This window comes from Amphiura filiformis, chromosome 13, assembly GCF_039555335.1.
Source record: "Amphiura filiformis chromosome 13, Afil_fr2py, whole genome shotgun sequence".
Classification (NCBI taxonomy): domain Eukaryota; kingdom Metazoa; phylum Echinodermata; class Ophiuroidea; order Amphilepidida; family Amphiuridae; genus Amphiura; species Amphiura filiformis.
In genome coordinates, this window is record NC_092640.1 from 45045690 (window position 1) to 45067038 (window position 21349).

Consider the following 21349-nt stretch of genomic DNA (forward strand, 5'->3'; position numbering starts at 1 on the left):
TCCCTCCCAGTTGTGGTACTAACTGCACCAACCCTGGAAGTCTTCAGGGAGGAGTTTCATCCAGCCTGTAATCATGCTGCTTGGTTTTTACTCGCACTTCATCCAGTTCATCGCACCATTTGAGTTTTCCAGTTGTCTTCAACTCCAGCACCCTCAATTTTCAAGTTTTTTGTTGGCTGCACCTGTATGTCTAGTCTGCACGTGATCAACATTTCTGCACCCTTGGCATGACGTCCGGAAAGGATCCTGCTGAGTATCGACGTAAACGTAAACGTAAACGTATGGTGGCCTGATGTGCTGTATAGTTTTGTGTCATTTTTTGCATATTTCTGAATATTAATTACCTTATTTGCACATTTTGCCTTAAATGCCATTACTCCACTCTGAAGCTTACATGCAATTACCAATGAACTTCTAACTTGGTAGGGTGATAGAGTATGATCACGTCTTGTGTTGTATATTTTTTGTTGTGGTATTTGCACTTCATTTGCATATTATTATTTGTATTGACTAACATTTGTTGTGGGTCAGGCTGTATTAATTACGAACTACATAATTCTAGTTATGTTGAAGCCTATGGCCAGCACTAGCCTTTTTATGCCGTTTACAGATGACAGTTGCCAAGGCATTGGGGGTTGATGCTAATAAGATCAATGTGAAATCCAAGCGTGCTGGTGGAAGTTTTGGAGGGAAAGCTAACCAGTGTAACTATGTAGCCGTCTGCGCATTGGCAGCACAAAAGTAAGGCCTTACACTAAAGTTATAATGTACACCAGTATTGTAACATGCAACATAATCTGAACATGGCAAAACCTATTTCCTGTTTGATATTTTAAGACGTAGGCCTACCGGTATAAAAGTAAGCTTTAAGGGATTGTTTCAAAACTCAATCACTGGTCAACAGCTGGCAGCATGGCAGATCCTTTGGTTGAACCATGTCCTATTGTTCAAAATAATAGAAAACAAGGGCAGTTGCTGGTGCCATCTATGAAATCCTAGAGTTAAACCAATGATACAACTGGACAAATGATATTATATAACAACAAGCTATTTAGTTTATTCACGGTCAGAATGCATCGTGTGTGCTCCGGTAGGTAAGTAAGTGGTGTTGCCAGTGCATTGCATTATCAGATGTTATTCTAATGTTGCCGCATTGATTAGCAGTGTACTAATTTTAGGATATCACACCATCAGGCAGTGACGTAGCCAGGGATGCACAATACAAGGGGCTGGGAATTTGAAAAGTAAAATCGGGCCTGGGCTGGCCAGCTCAATTATATCTACCCGGCAGAAATAGGACCAAACCAATATTGCAGCTCTTTTTGACCTGTTTTGCACCAAAATTCAATTTGATTATGTGCTAAAATATTATAAATAAATTGTCAAATAGACCGGTATATGTGATATACCTGACGAATTGTATCAGCAGAAAAAACACAAATTACATATAATTAATAATATTGTTCTCAAATTGAGTACTGTAAAGTGGAAATTTTCACACACATTTATTTTTGCACTTTTCATTTTCCAAGCTGCTACCGCAAAAAGAACAACAGTCAAAATTTTATATGTTCTCTTTGTGTGTGGGTCAATGTAAGGAAACCTAGAATCGTAATTAATTGCGCAAAAAGCAAAGAATTATACACATGAAAATTTCCACTTTTACAGCAATGTTCTGCCATTTTTGTATCCCAATGGGTTTAGCCAAGAAGGGGAACATTGTAATACTGTATTACTTTTGGTTTTAAGTTGCCCGCTCTTATTCTCCTATGTCAACACTGGTGATTCTCTCTTAATCACACTCTTTTAGAACTGGCAAGGCAGTTAGGATGGTCCTACCACGTGGTACCGATATACAGATAACTGGCAACAGAGAAGGCTCCATGACGAAATACAAAGTGGGTTTTGACGATAAGACAGGAAAAATTAACTCTCTGGATGTTACTGTGTACAATAACTGGGGATCTCATATAGGCATCCATGTAGCTGTAAGTAATAAGTATCAAGAAAAACTACAGTGGCAGGAAAAACCTATGTGTATTTTGAGCATGTTTAAAGAAAACCTTGTATGTGTAACCTGTTGGCAGTTTTGTTTTAAACATGTTCTTGGGCCACAAGCACATAGGAAGTTTTCCCCAAAGTTTTCCTGCCTGTTTTGCTTGTTCATAGAGCCTCTTCCAAAAGATAGAGTTGGTCAGGTTTTTTTTTTAATATTTTTAGATCATGACCAAAACATACATAGGCCTATTAGCGTAATAATAATTTTTAAAAAAAGAAGTGTGAACTGTTTAAAAATGTTTGCGCTCTTTGGATGGCAAAATCTCTGAAAACACAAATCACCTTTTCAAAGTTTTTTGCACAAGAAAAACTTTTTTTTTAAGTTTTCAAAATTATTGTCGGCTAGATTAGGTTAATAAATGAAATGGCTACCCTATGAACTAGGACGCTACAGGGTTGTGATCTTCTGATCTTTCACGCACACAACATTACCAGCACTTTAACACCAACTTCTCTTGAAATGTTTCAGCTCGTTGGAAATATACTGCATGCCATTGATGGTGTATACATGATGGAAAACATGCGGGCTACTGTGAAGACTTGTGTCACCAATATCCCTACTGGCAAACCTATGCGTACATTTGGTATTATTCAGGCTTCATTCATCATGGAGTCTATAATCAATGATGTTGCATGGAAGTGTGGCCTACAAGCATTGCAGGTGAGGTTGCTACCTTTCTTACAGAGCCCATGATTGGTTAATTACATGATGCAATCATCTGAGTAACCAATCAAAAGAGCTTAGATTTCTCAGTAATTTTAATCTTAACCCCTTCAGTCCAACTACCTGTTCTTACCATAGACTGCTGCCCTCAGTCGTCAACCGTCTGGATTGACGACTGAGAAAACTACATGGAAAAAAAGTGACGGATTTTGCAACAGGATTCCTGTGGCATAGAGCGTGCGCAGTTGTGTCCAAATTGACCTTTTGACCGAGTTTGTTGTTTTTAGAAGTTCAGAGCGCGATCTTGTCACAGCGGCGCGTTTCGGCGACGCGGTACACCGGCGCCGCTAGTCAGTCGCGCTACAGCGCACAACCAAAGTCGCATTGGATAGTTTTCAGAAGTCCGTCATGATATAGCCTGTAAGATAATCAGTCGTCACTACGAAGCATACACTGTACATGCGAAGTGTAGACGGCTGATTGGAATTAGTCTATTCTTACCATAGGCCTATCTGTGATTGGCTCAGTGCATGACATAGGGCCTAACTCTCTTTGTAAACAATCATAATAGTTCTTAGAGGCCAATAATTTGGCTGGTAGTGCTCATGGGGTTAAAGCACTCTTAGGGGTAGATAGCGAAAGAAGGCCTTTAAATGCACTTTAAATAAATCAACATTTTCACATGATGACACAATACAGAGGTAGTATTTTGCATTCAAATAGCGACACACAAGCATGACAGAGTTCAGACTAATATCTCTGGTTATGTTGAATATTTTCGACAGGTTCGTGAAGTCAACATGCACAAGGCTGACATCCCTAAAACCTATTTTGGTGTTCCCATTGAGGGCTATGATGTATTTAAGAGATGCTGGAAAGAATGTCTGGAAAAGAGCGACTATCACAACAGACAAATGCAAGTCAATAGCTATAACAGGTAAATATTTCTTTAATAATTTGTTTATCTGCTGTGCTAGTTTTGCTTAACTCTCTTCACGCGGGTCCCAGGTCGAAATTCCAGTTGAAACCAGTTGAAATAGGCAACTGGTTTCAACTGGAGTTAACTAGGTTGAACTATGTGCAACTGGGTGAACTAGGTTGTCAACTAGGTCTAACTAGGTTGACAACTAGGTCCAACTGCTTTCTCACAGCGAAAGGCCAATCCCAATTCCCAATTGAAAACACAGTTAATGTCTGTTCTATTTTAACTGTGTTATCAACTGGGCTTGTATCCCAGTTACATCCAGTTGATAACACAGTTAAAATAGAACATACATTAACTGGGAATTGAAAGCACAGTTATGCACATATCAAATGCAATCCCGGCCCCTGGGGACCGGGGCATGGCCGGGTCGTGGGCCGTGGATTTGGGGTTTTAAAGTTCAAGTCCCGGGTAAACACCTGGCCAGTCCCGGACCCACCCGGGCAAAACTCGCAGCCACTCCCCGGCCCCCCGGGGCAAATATCCGATGCAAACCCCGGGTATTCCTCGGCCCAAGTTCCCGGCCCTGAGCATCGCATATAGTCCTGGATCTTAATATGGTTTTAATATCGCGGCAATCTTGTCATCACACTGGTCATGTGGGCTCAAAATTTGGCAGGTATGTCTTCAATGGACTACCGAGCTCTGGATATGATTCTGGTGGATTCACACGCTTCAAATATAGACCTACATGTGTGTTCCATTGCAAATACGTCAGTTACCCACCTTGTTGCGGAACATCTAAAAACGATAAACGAAATAGGCTACCTAGATTCTCGTCAATAGCGCAGAGAAGCGTAATTCTTTCCTTCCCTTCCTATATAATGTATTAGGTGTAGGCCTACTTGCTTTACTGTTTGAGTATCAATGCACAGGCTTCAACGTGCACAGTTTACCCATATGCCGATTATGAACACACGTATAGTTAGTTAGAAGGAAACTAGATCCATGTTTCGGATTCGGACTATAATTATTGAAGTTAAGAGTGTGTCTAACATTCAGAAGTGAAATTTCCAATGGCGGGTCGGAAAATGCAGGGAATAAACCAGGAATACCGTATTGATATAGGGCCGACATGTAGGTCTATACGATTAAAACATCAAAGATATGAAAGAAACAGATCACTACATTTACATCTGTCCAGAATACGGGAATGTCGAATGTTCGATCTTTGCATAAACATTTTAAGCACATAATATTATAGGCCTATATATGAATTTGTTTGATATCAATCCAAAATGCAACATTACTTCAATTATAATTAGGCTATTCTGTAAAGGCCCATACCCCATCCAAATATAGGCCTACCTTGTATATTGTTTAAAATCAATGATAACCATCTATCAAACTTTTGGCGCACAAGTTATTAATATTTTGTTTCACGAGGTTGCCATTTTGGATATTGTTTAAAACATCCTTTCAAAGATTTGTGATTTTAATATTGTTAAACGCTCCATCATGAAAATATAATGTAGTTTTGAAAATCTGTATATTAAATCAAGACATTGAATTCAATTTTTATATCATACACCTATAATTATTTTTTTAAAGAAGAAAAATACAGCTCGAGAATTTATAAAGGACATGTATACACTACCTACACTATAGTCTTCTATTAAGTATTATGGCCATGTAGGAGTCGATCGCAGATGTCACAAAAGTATCATGGATTCTTTTATTATCACGGTCAGTTTTGTTTTTAGTGTAGGCCTAATAATTTAAAACTTTGCTCTCGGCGGGTGGTTAAAACTTTAACAAAAGTAACATAAAAAAAGCAGGCTCTCGTTTGCACATGCATGTCAAGAAGCCAGTGTGGTCTTGTTAAACGTGCTAACTTTAGAGCCCCGCTAAATAGCAGATACATGGCCTACTGCAAAATTTGGAAACAACAGCCAAGATTTGTTTTTGGAATGGATTTATATGAACAGTAAACATTAATGTGGATTATTAATATACATCCACGGCTCAAGTACGCCAAGTGATAGGATTCCCGCCCGTAAATGCGGGCATCCTTACTAGCAACCCACGGGCATGTTCACGGCCCATTTTACTGGTTGGAAAACCCGGGTAAGTTAGACATAATCCCGGCCCTCGCCTGGTAAAGTCCGGCCCAATTTCCGGGGTTTGACGACGTCAAGTCCCGCCAACACCCGCTCACCCCGGGACACATTTTGAGTCAATCCCGGGTCACATGATGTCAAGTCCCGGACCATCCCCGGGTCCCCAGGGGCCGGGGTTGCATTTGATATGTGCATTAATGTCTGTTCTATTTTAACTGTGTTATCAACTGGGCTTGTATCCCAGTAACATCCAATTGGACTTTCTAAACCTAGTTGAAAAAGCATGTCTAGACCAAGACCAGTTATATACTATTTACAACCCCAGTTAAACACAATTGAACTTTTCAAATGCATTTGTTTTCCACTTGAGACTTTTAAACCTAGTTTGAAGGTCAAAATTCCAGTTGAAAGTTCCAACTGGGATGTACTAGGTTCAACTTGGTTGAACTGGGATGCCATTTATGTTTAACTGTGTTTCATATATTCCCAGTTACGATTTAAATTGGACAGGGGGAGGGGTTGATCCTTTACAATTTCAACTACTGCAATATTATATATAAATAAAGAGAAATAATACATACTCTACATACTTGTAAATCAAATACATTAATTTCAAACATTTAGAAGTTGTCCAGTTGAAATTAAACCATCCATGAATAAATCCAGTTCCAAACAGTATGAAAACCCATTAAAAAAAGCTCAGTTAAATTCCAGTTGGCGAACTAAATATGACTTTAAAAAAAAACCTAGTAAGGAATTCCAATTGCTCCCAGTTGAACTGGTTCCATCTCAAATCCCAGTTGAACTGGTATGTACACAATTAATCCCAGTTGAGTCAAATGAAACCAGTTCAACTGGAATCAAATAAAACCAGTTCAACTGGAATCATTTGAAACCTGTTCAACTGGTATCAAATGAAACCAGTTCAACTGGTATCATTTGAAACCAGTTGAACTGGTATCAAATGAAACCAGTTCAACTGGGATCAAATGAAACCAGTTCAACTGGGATCAACTGGTGTTCTCAAAACGGTTGAACCAAGTTTACCCCAGTTCAACTAGAGCATTTCATTTTCCAACTGGTTCAACTGGGATCAGCTGGTGTTCTCAAAACAGTTGAACCCAGTTACCAGTTGAACTGGAGTCAACTGGAACGTTCCAATTTCCGTGATGGAATTTCATCGCCCAGTTGTAAACACAGTTGAACTGGTATCAAATGAAACCAGTTGATACCAGTTCAACTGGGATCAACTGGAATTTTGACCTGGGGTGTCGACTGCAGACGTCATGTTTCAAAAAAAAAATTAAAAATGTCAGAAATGTAAATTTTCATCACCATATTTGGAATCAGCATGAAAAATGCATTAAAATGAGTACAAACAAGCCTAGTATTGATTCTGTAGTTCTTAAGATAGCTCTTGATATTTTGAGAAAATATTTCAAAACTTGAACTTTTTCCATTGAAGCGCATGGCTAGCACGCAGAGCATTAACATTGGAAGTCTTAAACCTGACACAGGTACAATCCTGGAGTAAAAACTTGCCACACCAAAGCGTTAATTGGCCGACATCCTTCCCCGCTCCCCCCCATTACAAATGTTGATTTGGACAACATCATCATCATTTCTGCATTACTGTCTCCCAACATTTAAAAGTGGGGGGGGGGGGTGGAGAATGGGAGAGTGTAGGCTGCGATTTCAGCAGTGCAGCATGAGCATACAAACACAGCGGCATTCACAAATTTGGTTTTGTAACAGCACAACCTCTGAGTGGAAAGACCAGCGTTCGAAATAGGGCCGGTCAGCCGGCCATTGGCTTGTAACTTTTCGGCCTGGCCAGTAACTTTTCTGACTGGCATCTAGTTGCCGGCCTGGCTGGCCGGTAACTTTTTAAGGTCAGGCTCGGCTGGCCTGTAACTTTTTGAGGCATATTTCGAACACTGGGAAAGACTCCTTCATGTAATCCAGCCTTCATCTTCCACATATAAGCCCGGTGGGGTCACTCCCTGGCAGGGGGGACGCATAGGACCGTTACCACAAGTACAAATTACCCCCTTTTGCAGTCGATTTCAAGGACAAATCATGAAATTTTACCCCTTTTTTACTCCAAAACAAGGACAAAATGGTACTCTGAAACACCCCTATTTTTTAGATTCCGAGGACACATTTGCAATTTTGACCCTATTTCAACATTTCAAGGAAGGGATTTTTAGGCCTATGAATGTTTTTTTTTTTTTTTTATTAACAAGGGCATAACAGAATTCAAGTAGTACCCCTTGCATATAAATCAGAACCGAGAACAATATTGATCACGGGATGAGTACAAAGTAGGAAACCAAATTTATTCCTGTGATTTTTTATCTGGCCACGGATCAGGAGAAAATAATAAGAACCCCTTTTTCAATTTCTTGAACATTTGTGCAATAAAACACCCTATTTTTCCAATTTCACAGACAATTTTGTCCGCGGACATGCCCTAACAATGACCCCTTTTTCCTTGATTTTGGTAACGATCGTGCGGTCAGTATTGCAAGTTGAGTGACCCCACCGGGCATATAAGACTGTGCTTAAAATAGATCTTTGAATCAATCAGCCCATGCTCTCACCGACATCTTCAGTCTAAACTCTTTCAGGTTTGTGTTGATGTGGTTTTTTTTATAGCAAAAACAGGTGGAGCAAGCGTGGCATAGCAGTAGTGCCTGTGAAATTCAACATTGGTGGTTACCCACGCTTTCTGCACCAGGCAAGTGGAATAAATATTGCAGGCTCTATTTTATTTATCTATACAGTCAACATTAATGGGTATATTTTCACGGGAAAATTTTCTGGACACGTGACCAATGCATATCAATGTAAGTGTAATCTCGAGCCTGATCTCTGACCCCCGGCGGTGACCTCGCTAGTAAGTCTTAGTAATTTTGAATTGGAATAGTATTCTTGACCGCAATTTCGATAGATGTATTTCGATAGATGTATACCAATGTATCGATTGGTGTATTGCAAATTTATTGAATATCACGCAATCTTAATTTCTTCACAATATCATCAAAACGTAATTTCAAATATATCTACCTACGGAAAAAAATATTTGTCTACGGAAACTCTTACCATAAACTTGCGACAAGTTACTTATTCTTCCTATTCAAATACATTGGAAGACCACCCGCTGTGCTCGGGGTCACATTCCATAATGCTAATATGTCTGCGCCCATGGGTGTCACATGTCCAGAAAATTTTCCCGTGAAAATTTACCTATTAATTATGACTGCTATATGTGACATAATCTGATCTGAAATGTAAGCAGAAATAAAAATAAACAAACAAACAACAGAAAATGGTCATGATAAGATGCGGTTGTATGATGGCAGCATATAAAACTGACCAAAAATAAAGGTGAACATACAATGATGGCGCTGTTTATCTTAAATCTTGTTTGCATCTTTATAAGGGGTAGACATTTGTATAGTGGTATTAGAACATCAGATGGAAATTCAAGGAACTCCAAGGAATAACTCATATTCGATAGGGTCTAAAGGTTACATTTGATTTATAAAATTTACTGCTGTATTTTTCTGATATATGTAAGTTAAAACCCTTTTCTTGTGGTTTGTATAGGCAGCAGCAATGGTCAACATCTACTTAGATGGATCTGTTCTCATACGTCACGGCGGTGCAGAAGTTGGACAAGGAATACACACCAAACTGATCCAGATAGCCAGTCGCATATTAGGCATACCTGTGGACAAGATTCACATCGGAGAGTATAGCACTCATGTTATACCCAATTCTACCGATACTGCTGCGAGTCACGGTACAGATCTGTTTGGCATGGCAGTTAAGGCAAGTAAAAACCAAGGCTGACAAAATTATGGTCGGTCACTCGGTCGGGGAGCTTTAATGCTCTGCATGCTATAGCCATGCACTTCAACGAAAAAAAGTTCAAGTTTTGAAATATTTTCTCAAAATATCAAGAGCTATCTTAAGAACTACTGAACCAATACTAGGCTTGTTTGTACTCATTTTAATGCATTTTTATGCTGATTGCAAATATGGTCATAAAAATTTACATTGCTGAAATTTTTGAATTTTTAGGTATGGTGTTCCACAGATGGGTTTCAAACAGATTAGACAACTTCCATTTGAAAAACCTACCCCATATGCAGGGGGAGTATGGGTTTTAAAATAATTAACTCTAGCCAATTCTATTGGAAAAACAAAAACATATACCTATCGTGTGTCTTGTCTCAAGTTGACAGTAACCCAATGTTGGATTTTGCAGTGACAGATTAGAATCGTGGACACATACTTTATCCTGCGGGGCGTATGTATACTAATGCCCTGCAAGGTAAGATTTTTTCCATCCTGGCATTCCCCGAATAATACCAACCCGACACATCCCGAAAAATTTGGAACAAACCTGCCTGAACAAACCCCATTTCAACTCGGCAAGAACTCCCCTTGGTCCGGCCAAACCCGATAATATATGCCCGATCCATTAATTGAAAAGTTTTCAATCCGATCAGCTTTCGGTCTGGGTTATTTTGGATTTTTGGGTTGCCCCAGAGGGTATTAACTTATACACACATATAGAAGAGCAGACTTATTCAAAAACACTTGTCTCCAAGGTAAAGAGGAAGTACCCAGTTTTGTAATAATTTTATGCTTAGATACTGTGAATGATATAGCATTCCCTGTTATACTTTGACCAATTATTTCTTTTCTCATTTACAGAATGCATGTGATACATTGGTTGAAAGACTAGCACCATTCAAGAGTGCCAAACCTGATGGAAACTTTACTGATTGGGTAAATGAATACCACTAATTCATATGAATAGAAAACACAGAGACATACATACCACACAGCCACCTAAAGCCGCACCCATCAAAGTTTCAATTTGCAAAATGAGATATTATTAAGGGTGCTGATTAATTTAATTAAGCTTAGTTTATGAGTAAAGTTTAGCCTAAACTGTCTGCTAAAAATCTCTTTTAATGCTAATTTAAAGTGGTGTGTTCATCTTAGAGTGTTACCTCCCAAACCTGAAATGCTGCACGTTTACGCCTGGGTAAGATTATAAACATGCATGAACTTTTACATTCATTTACCTTCTATGTCTCTCACCATAGGTCAATGCAGCATACTTTTCTAGGGTCAATCTCTCTGTGATTGGATTTTATCAGTGAGTATTTTCATTTCAAGTATTGTAATTTGCTGTCATAAGTGCACGTTAGTAACCATTGGTTACTGCTCCAAGCCTGGGCTCATACACCTGTTCTGAATTTTGATATGCCATAGGCTCAGGGCCGTTCCTAGGGATTTTGCCACCCTAGGCAAAACCTCTCCCTGCCGCCCTACCAAAGCATACCAAAAAAGTGTTTGGGGGGGGGGGGGTACCCCTTGAAAACTTGTCAGTTTTGACCTATTTGTATACTGTCCACCAGTGCATATAGCTAGGGCTTGTGGCGCCCAGGGCTAGGATACATAATGATGCCCCCCTTCACCCCATTCTTGAAACTATTACGAAAATTTCCACAAATAGGGCCTACCACTAATAAATTTTGGGTATAATGAATTATAAATTGATTTTAAAAATGATTTAGTAGTGAAATGCGCGCGAAAATTTTGACTTTAATCGCTTGGAGGGGCGCAGTATCGATGCTGAATTGGTCAATTCGGCGCCCCTAAGGATGGCGCCCAGGCACGGGCCCACCTGCCCCCTCCCTCGTCGCCACAGCTGCCCACGACCGTTTTCCTTCTTTTCTGTATTTTTATCCCTCCCATTTTGTCTTTTTATCTGCCCTCATTTGTTCTTCCCTTTTCTTTCTCCATTCCCGTTTTTTGTGTTTTGTTTTGTTTTTCGCCCTTTTTGCGCCCTCTGCGTTTGCCACCCTAGGCGACCGCCTTACCTGGCCTAATGGTCGGAACGGCCCTGCATAGGCTTTGTGTTGTGATCATTTTGATCAGTGGTTCGTACCAAAGGAAGTGTGATCCAGTTGACCTAGCAACGGTCATATTCTAACATGCACTATGACAGCGAATAGCCTCTTATTCACTGTAGAAGTGATGTCATAATTGGATTAAATACCACAGCAAGCAATATGCCCTTTATATTCCACCACATGGGAAGAGGAAACCGGGATGGCAGCGCACATTGTACTTCCAGTATTGTCAAGAAGTTGTTTATGTTAAATAGGGACAGTCCCGATTATCTATTTGTGACAGTATGTCCACCACCTCCTTGGAGATACTGAAGGGATGCTGCAGCAAAGCAAAATTGTTTTGCTTGCCCAAGGTCGCAATAGTTGGAGAAAGCCAACTGATGATGATGATGATGAAGCGACTTTCGAGGGTTGCATACTGGGATATAGCACTCATGTTATACCTAATTCTACCTATATTGCATACTGGGCTAGTTAACAGTGCAGTGCCATGCCGTCTGATCTTTGTCCTCAAATTCAAGAACATGAATTACTGTTCGGCATTCTACCATAGACATAGGCCTACCAATATGATCATTACATACAATTGAATACATGAATACAAAACCCACCCAAGTCCATGGGAAGTGATTTTGAGAGAAAAACCTGTGTATCATTTTAATTCCTTAAGTTAGATTTACCTGGTCAATATGGTAAGTTTTACATGCAAATGAGTGGATTAAACTGTATAAAGTATGACGATTAGCATTTCAGGGACTTTGTAGGGTTCATTTTAAATTTTGGACTTGGGTGGTTTTTTGAATCATATACAAAGACAACAATGTTTGAATGAGATTACCACTAGTAAGATAATACAAAATAAAGCACACAGGTATGTATAATGTTGATAAGCATAATGCTTTTCTGCCATGTAATATAAACCACACACTTTCCTTTATTAAACCCATTTTTTTCAAAAGTCACTCTCCAGCAATGAATGTGTTACAAGTGGACTTTTATACATACTGGATTTCAATCAATGTGTTACAAGACCCAAATCACGGAATTGGGTGGTTCCTTCATACATGCTATTTCTCATATGCTCAATAGACACAGATGATGAATTTGAGTTGTTCTTTCATACATATGGCATGCCTATGTATAGCAACAATTACCCATGCTTAACTCAATTTGGCCAACGCATGGACTTGGGTGGGTTTTGTATTCATATATTCAGTTCTTCTTGCAATTAGGCCTACCTGTCCTAATAAGTTTCCAAATTTTCTGTTAAATGTGGCCCCATTTTTGGCTCTGAGCGAAGCTAAAAGGGCCTAACTGATCCTAACAATTAGAGAACCAATTCGGGCGTTGGTTTTTATGCTAAGGATGTTTGTCTGTTTGATATTTGGTCTTGAAATTTGTTTCTAAATTTTGCTTATTTATTATTTAATCGATTGCACTCCAGGTAGATTTCAAATACTGTCGATAAAATATGATTTTTTGGTAAAAAGCCACGATGAACGAGTTGTTTTGTGGTACCCCGTGTGTGCTAGAGATTATTTTGGTCTGTATAATTTAAGTTGCGTAAAAGTGACGGAAAGCAACGGAGGGTAATTTCTTAAGATTCAGTTCAGATTCAGAAGTTATTTACTATTTCATAACTTTTCTGAACTATTTCTTTACAATTTAAATAAAGAAATAGTTGAGGAATGTCAAAAAATGGTCAAGAACATGTCTGAATCTTGAATAAATCTGAACTAATGAATCGGGCAAATGAATTTCCTAGTGGACTATTTTTCCATGCGCAATTAGTGCACACATTTTTGTGACCTCAATTTTTGTGCAAAACACGGACCGAAAGTCATGAAAAATGTTCGTATTTCATCACACTCATGGTAGGTGTGTTAGAATATAGTTTTAAAAAGTCAATTTAATCATGATTATCTCATATTTTCAATGAGATTTTACTTTAACCCACTTCGCAATATTGAACAATTTCCGTATTTTTCCATAGCAAAAACAGTCTAAATAAACGATGTTCCATTTTGCACAACAATTTTATACTTCAGAATATCAAAGATTGATATGTTTTCTCTTGAAAAACAACATGGTTTTTAGGCCAGGACTTCTTAAGAAATTCAAGACCAAGGTTTATTTGATCGATGTTTACGTCGATGGTCCCCGATCTCGCCATGATTTTGGACTGCAGCTGGCTTGTTTTATGTTTACAATCAGGAGGTCATGACCTATGGCGTATTGATCGATTCTGATCTGTTCTGATTGGATGGTCTCAAGGTCGTCACAGTTATGAATGAATAATTCACAAGGTCATTACAGGGGGTGGCAGTAATAGAAAAGGTCAAAATAATGTTGGATAATGAACATAATAATGTACATAATAATAATAATAATTGAATTCAAATGTGACTGAAATTAGTGGTTTCAGAAATTATTGATTGCAAGTTGCAAAGTTTCATCTTTTAGTTTTTACTATAGGCTGTGCAATATTAATCATGAGCTAAATTTTGAGAGAAATCAAAAGGAATGGCAAGCAATCAATGACAGCAGGGGTGGGGAAATCACTTTTTTTTTTTAGTATTTCCTGATCAGAAAAAAGTTACAAAGATCAATTATTTGAACCGATGGCTGCTTTTGGAAACTAATAACAACTAGTAGGCCTACTAGCCTATGGGCATGAAATAACAACTAGTACTAGCCTATGGGCATGAAATTTGGTAGGTACAGTCAACATTTATAGCCAAATTTTCGGAAGGTCATTTCGGGGTCATCAGAGGTCATCTGAGGTCAAATTAGTAAAAACTACTGGATGGGCGTGAAACTTGGTGGTTACAGTCGACATTGGAGTCATTTCGGGGTCATCTGAGGTCAAATTAGTAAAAACTGTCATATGGGCATGAAACTTGGTAGGTTCAGTCAGCGCAAAATATGGTAATTAAGTACCTAATTTGCATAATTTATGCGTAATAAGCAAAATACCTTGTGAACAGATTATCTGGAGATCCGTATGGGGTACAGTGACGTTACTTGGTGGGGAGTAGCGTGGCCAGATGTTCTCGACCTGATTAGATTATCAGCGCAAAATATGCTAATTAAGTACCTAATTTGCATAATTTATGCGTATTTGATGCGTATCAAGCAAAAAACCCTTGTGAACAGCTTATCTGGAGATCCGTATGGGGTACAGTGACGTAACTTGGTGGGGAGTAGCGTGGCCAGATGTTCTCGACCTGATTAGATTTTAAGCGCAAAATATGCTAATTAAGTACCTAATTTGCATAATTTTAAATGCGTATTTGATGCATATCAAGCAAATCATCTGAGGTCAAATTAGTAAAAACTGTCGTATGGGCATGAAACTTGGTGGGTACAATCAACATTTCAAGCCAAATTTTTGGAAGGTAATTTCGGGGTCATCTGAGGTCAAATTAGTAAAAACTGCGGATGGGCATGAAACTTGGTGGGTACAGTCAACATTTAAAGCCAAATTTTTGGAAGGTCATTTTGAGGTTACCAGGGGTCATCTGAGGTCAAATTAGTAAAAACTGTCATATATGCATGAAACTTGGTGGGTACAGTCAACATTTAAAACCAAATATTTGGAAGGTCATTTCGGAGTCACCAGGGGTCATCTGAGGTCAAATTAGTAAAAACTGTCGTATGGACATGAAACTTGGTGGGTACAGTCAACATTTAAAGTCAAATTTTTGGAAGGTCATTTTTGAGGCCACCAGGGGTCATCTGAGGTCAAATTAGTAATTGAAACTTAGCACGGGGGGGTACAGTCAACATTTAGAGCCAAATTTTTAGAAGGTCATTTCAGGGCCACCAGGGGTCATCTGAGGTCATATTAGTAAAAACTGTTGCATGGGCATGAAACTTGGTGGGTACAGTTACCATCAGCCAGATAATCGTGCCCAGCCGATAACCGCCAAATTCATTTACCTCTCTACCAAAAGTTATCGCAAAAGCAGGCGGTCACAAAAGCAGGCGAGACTAGTGGTTCGAGAACCGCCTTGTTACCCTCTGAAATGGCCTTTCCTGTGGTGCTAAATGTGCAAAACCATCTGGACCCCACCGGGACCCTTAAGGAACCCCGGCCGTGCTGGGCAAGAGTTCCGCTTCGCTATGCTTAGCAAGTTCAGGATTTTTTTGGGTCGATCAGCTTATGACATCTCTGACTGTTGTATTTAGTCTGAAACTTGGTGGGTAGTCACCAATTAGAGCCAAATCCTTATTCAGACTAACACTATTCTTGACATAGGCCTATTTTGATACATTTTGATTAGTTTAGACCCATTTGGACCCTTTTCCATCCAATTCCACCCGTTTCGATCCATGTGGCTAAATAGTAATTCCCAAAATTGATTGATGTAGGCCTATCATTGTATGCTCTGCAAATGAGATAGCTACCAACCGACCAGATGTACCCATTGAATGTAATATGTCACATATACTCAAATGATTTCACCTGTTGCACATTCGACTTTCACTGTCACCATAAAGCACAGAGCCACAGCGCCATTGGTGCTCTTGTTTTTAATCGGGACCATTTGCAACCTGTTGTCAGAATATTGTTTTGCATGGTTCATCTTATACCTTGGTAAATTTACAACCCTTCATTTTAAGTTTATGACCCCAAGTTGGGTGGCGACCCACAGGACGGGAACCACTGCTAATGGTCAGTGTCAAAATGGTCCAGTGCTGGTGACACTTACATCAGAAAAGGCAGTAGTATGTAACTCCCTAGCAAATTTATGAATATTAATAAGCTTATTTGCATATTTTGCCTGAAATTCCATTAATCCACTCTGATCATCTTCAAACTTGGTAGGGTGATTGAGTGTGATCACTTGTGTTGCATAATTTGTGTCATGTTATTTGCACATTTATGTACCTATTAATGACTAGTTGCATATTATTTTATATTTAAAACCCTGGGTTTTTTTTACAACTCTTTGTTGTGGGGGCCACCTTAATTATGAACTGCGTAATTCTAGTTTGTTCTTACCATCAAAAGGAAACATATCTCAGGCATGAATTTTTACTGGGACGGACTATAAGAAAAATATGCACTTCAGATGTCAAACTTTGGTATAATTATTGCTGATGAGGCAAAAAAGCAAAAAAACAAGTTTGTTTCCAGTAGCGTGTAGTGGGTGTAAAATTTCAAGACATGGATTTAAAAAAAATGCAATTTGCATTTGGCTTTTTAGACCTGCTAGAGGAAACAAACATGTTTTTGTTGGCGTAACCGTAATACTTTTCCTTTTAATTACAGGACTCCCCGTATCACATGGGACTGGAGTACTAAAACCGGCAGACCGTATCCTTACTCCACATTTGGAGCAGCATGTAGTGAGGTGCAGATAGACTGTCTCACAGGCAATCATGTGCTGCTACGTACAGATATTGTTATGGACGTGGGCAAGAGTCTAAATCCTGCTTTAGATATTGGACAGGTGATGATTAATTTAACTAATAATTATTTTTGTCAAATTATTTTTGGTGAAATTAATTAATCGAATTAATTTTGTGAAATTAATCTTTGATATTGACATCTAATAGCCTTCTAATCTTGATGATGCCAAATATGGTCATGAAATTTACATTCTGAATTTATAAGAAAATTTGAAACTTGATGTCTGCAGTCGACACCACTTTCGACAGGGTTTATTTATTGTCAATTATTGGTGTGAATATGGTCATGAAATTTACATTATGAAATTATAAGTAAATTTGAAACTTGACATTGCAGTCGACACCATGTCTGGACAGGATTTATTTATTGTCAATTATTGGTGTGTGTTTTTTTTTCAGATTGAAGGTGGTTTCATGATGGGATATGGGTATTTCATGCTTGAGGAACTCCTGTGTGACAAAGATGGGACACATCACCAATGGACCTCATAACTACAGGATTCCATTTGTGCGAGACATACCTGCTGAGTTCAACATCACCTTACTCAGAAACTGTCCAAATGTTAGAGGGGTTTATTCGTCTAAGGTAAGGATAAGAGAATTTGTTTACTGTTGATGTCGGGAAACCAATTTATTATTGTTGTTATTATTATTATTATTATTAATATCGTTGTTGTTGTTGTTGTTGTTGTTGTTGTTGTTGTTGTTGTTGTTGTTGTTGTTGTTATTTTTATTATTATTACTGAAGATAGCTTTTTATTAATGTTTACTGAATAGATAGCTTTTGCTGCCTTACACTATCTACTGAAGATGTTTGTTTTACTGCTATCTACTTAATATAGCCTTTTACGGCTATGTACTGAAGATCTCTTTATTGCTACATGCTATCTACTGAAGATAGCTTTACTATCTACTGAAGATAGCTTTTAATTGCTATCTACTGTAGCTAGCCCTTTACTGCTATCTACTGAAGCTATAACTTTGCACTGTTATCTACTGAAAATAGTCTTTATTGGTGTCTAAAAGAATGGAACAAATTTTCCATCCATATCTCAGACTGTTGGCATTTTCAAGAAGCTGCTAAAATGCCATCTGTTCCAATAAGCCTATCAGACTTAATTTTGTGTGTTTGACTTTCAGTGCCTTTGAACAATTGACTTTTTTGAATATTGGCACTTTATACATTTTTATTATTGTTGTTGTTGCTGCTGTACTGCAGATAGCTGTTTACTGCTATCTGCTGAAGATATAATTTTCTCTATCTACTGAAGATTTATTGCTATCCAGTGAAAGTCTACTGCAGATAGCTTTTGATTGCTATCTAAAATAGCCTGTGTTGCTGTCTACTGAAGAGATATTTTTATTGATGTCTTCTGAAGAATGCTGTTTATTGCTGTCCACTGAAGATATCTTTTTATTGCAATCTTCTGAAAATAATTTTTACTGTTAACTACTAATATCTGTATTGCTATCTAATGATGATTGCTGTTTAATGCTATCTGCTGAAGGTATATATTGAAGATAGCTTTTATTGCTATCTACGGAAGATTGCTATCTACTGAAAAAAGCTTTTTACTGATATCTACTGAAGATATTCTTTTACTGCTAGCTACTGAAGATAGCTTTTACTTTATCTACTGAAGATCTTTATCTTTTTAATGCTATCTACTGAAGATAGCTTTGTACTGCTATCTACTGAAGATATTTATTTATTGCTATCTACAGAGGATACCTTTTTCTGCTATCTACTGAAGATAGCCTTTACTGCTGTCTAATGAAAAATGAAAATTGATATATTTTCAACTGATAAACCTAGCTATTAGATATATTTTGATATTCTTTTTTACAGGGCGTTGGTGAACCACCCTTCATTCTTGCAACCTCTGTGCATCTTGCTGTCCAAGATGCCATCCGATCAGCCCGATCTGATGCGGGAAAGTCAGAAATGCTCTCACTGGAAACTCCAGCAACTGCCAACAGGATACGTCAGGCCTGTGGGGACCTGGATTTCACAAAACTGTAGTTTCTTAATGCTCATAGCCCTAGGTTGTCATGAAAGTTTGCTGGCAGCTTTAACCCCACAGCCACTACTGCCTTTCTTAAAGTGCCTCTGATTGGTTAATAACATGATATAATCTTCTGAGTAACCAATCAAAATAGAGTTCTTTTTCAACTTAATCCCTTTTAGCCCCACTGAATATTCTTACGACATCTCTGATTGGCTCAATGCATGATAGAACCCTCTTTGTAACCAATCAAAATAGGCTTTTAAATGCTGGTAATTTAGTTGGTATTGGCCACAGGGTTAAAATCAGTGAATTGTGGTATCAAATATTGAGGCAAGTAATAATGAACAGCCTAATTATTTTGTTGCTACAAAAAAATCATGACCCTGGGGCATACTGAGGTCACCAAGCTAAAGGGGGCAAAATTTCCACACTGTCCTGCTGACCCCCCATTTTTTTTTTCAATTGTTGAATATTGGCATTAATTTTATATCTTAAAATATTTGAAAAAGTTCTTATTTTTGAAAAAAATTGCTTGTATATTGTGTCACAATCCCCAAAATCTCATGTCCCAATTGGGGATCAAAACCTTTGATGCTGATATCTTTTAGTGGATAATTTCAGCAGCGTAAAAACACCAGGAATCACAAATTATTTATGGTCTATTTGTAAAAAGTTATTGTAACACATCTTTCATAGCAAGGAGTGAAATTAATTTCACCCTTCATGTCTAAAATTTCTAGTCCGGAAATTTGTGTCATTTACGGTCACAAATATTGAAAGTGCTCTGAGAAGAAGACCAAATTTGTTAAGTCATATATTTGACATGGAGAGAACAAGCCAATCTGCTGTCAATTCATTCGGACATTTTGCCCTCATGTTGGTGCCATAAATTCATCAAAACTATTAATTTCTTCACTCATACAGGTTGGTACCTTTCTTAATCGTCATCTCCAAACGCTTCAGATCACTAAAATTTTAGTATTATTTATTTTACTTTTTTCGAAATTACAACAGTTGTAAGTTTATTTCTATTAACCTCCTTTGATGTCATAAGTTTGTTTATTTCATATTCTATTACCTCCACGACCCATTATTCAAAATCGCGTACTGTGATTTGTTGAAACACGTCACGTGAAAGCCCATTAATTAGCAATAAAGTGGCCAGGGCAACGAACTTTATGTTCTTCTGGCATCACAGCGCACACTAAAGTGCGATGCAGTATATTAGCATCGTTACTCATTCCACGCAAAGCATTACGCTTGGTTACGCGTTCTGCAATACTAGCTATCACTTACGCGTAGGCTCTCCACCTTGAGGTAAACAACTTGAAATATTTGGGCAAAAAATGTGACATTTTCTCTTTAAATCGCACTATTTTGTGGTAATAGAATAGAAATAAAGGGTGCAGCATTATCCTTTACACGCAAATAATGTGTCCTCGACAGTAAAAGCGTTTAAATAATGGGTCCGGCTGCGCCTCAGCCACGATTTACGGTTGTACTGCCTCGGACACATTATTTTCGTGATAAAGGATAATGCATTACCCTTTATTTCTTAAATATACAACACATCACACTGTCACAATTTTGTGACAGATATGTATGAAGATGACAGATAATGCCCTGTTTTGACCTTAAAACTGGTCAAATGGAATTGTAACACAAAATTAGAGAAAGAGAACCGGGACTCGACCTCCATCTTGATACAGGCATGGAGCAAAAATTAGGGGTATTTGGTTTCCCTCTGAATGCACTTGAGGAATTTGTTGTCATGCAAGCACGACACACATTTGAGAGACACACTTGGTGCGACCTGCACGCGAGTACCAAGACGCTTCAGATGAGATGCAGAACTGTTTTCATTCGTCTCCGCACACTGTCCACAAGGACCCGAATACCCCCAATTTTTATCCCATAGCTGACAACGTGTGTGTATGTGGCGGTATAGGGAGTCCCGGTTTTCCTTCTCTAATTCTGTGAATTGTAATGATATGTGTGCATGCATAATCTTCCTCTGTATGTAAAAAACACAGGTTCAATGTTCATCACATGTTTGGTGCAATTGTGAAAGATGATTACCTTGATGGAGATGACATCAGCTGCAGAAAAAGCCTAAAAAATATAATGAAGTTGCTGATAAAGAATGAGCCAAACACTTTTTGATTATGTTAGAGACATATCTCTTTTTTAAACAAGTAAACCTTCAAATAGGCACCTAC

General features: G+C 38.3%; 1 protein-coding gene across 1 annotated transcript in view; it reads left to right on the forward strand.

Annotated features, from left to right (window-relative positions):
- LOC140167706 (xanthine dehydrogenase/oxidase-like) overlaps positions 1-20591 on the forward strand; it is a 57065-nt gene extending 36474 nt beyond the window's left edge. The window contains 12 exon segments of the mRNA XM_072191002.1: positions 611-741; positions 1811-1988; positions 2528-2719; positions 3508-3659; positions 8423-8508; positions 9381-9601; positions 10493-10567; positions 10891-10943; positions 16982-17162; positions 17521-17591; positions 17593-17707; positions 18971-20591. Of these exon segments, the coding sequence (XP_072047103.1) occupies positions 611-741; positions 1811-1988; positions 2528-2719; positions 3508-3659; positions 8423-8508; positions 9381-9601; positions 10493-10567; positions 10891-10943; positions 16982-17162; positions 17521-17591; positions 17593-17707; positions 18971-19144 (1629 nt within the window). The 3' untranslated portion in view covers positions 19145-20591.
- Positions 20592-21349: the final 758 nt, after the last annotated feature.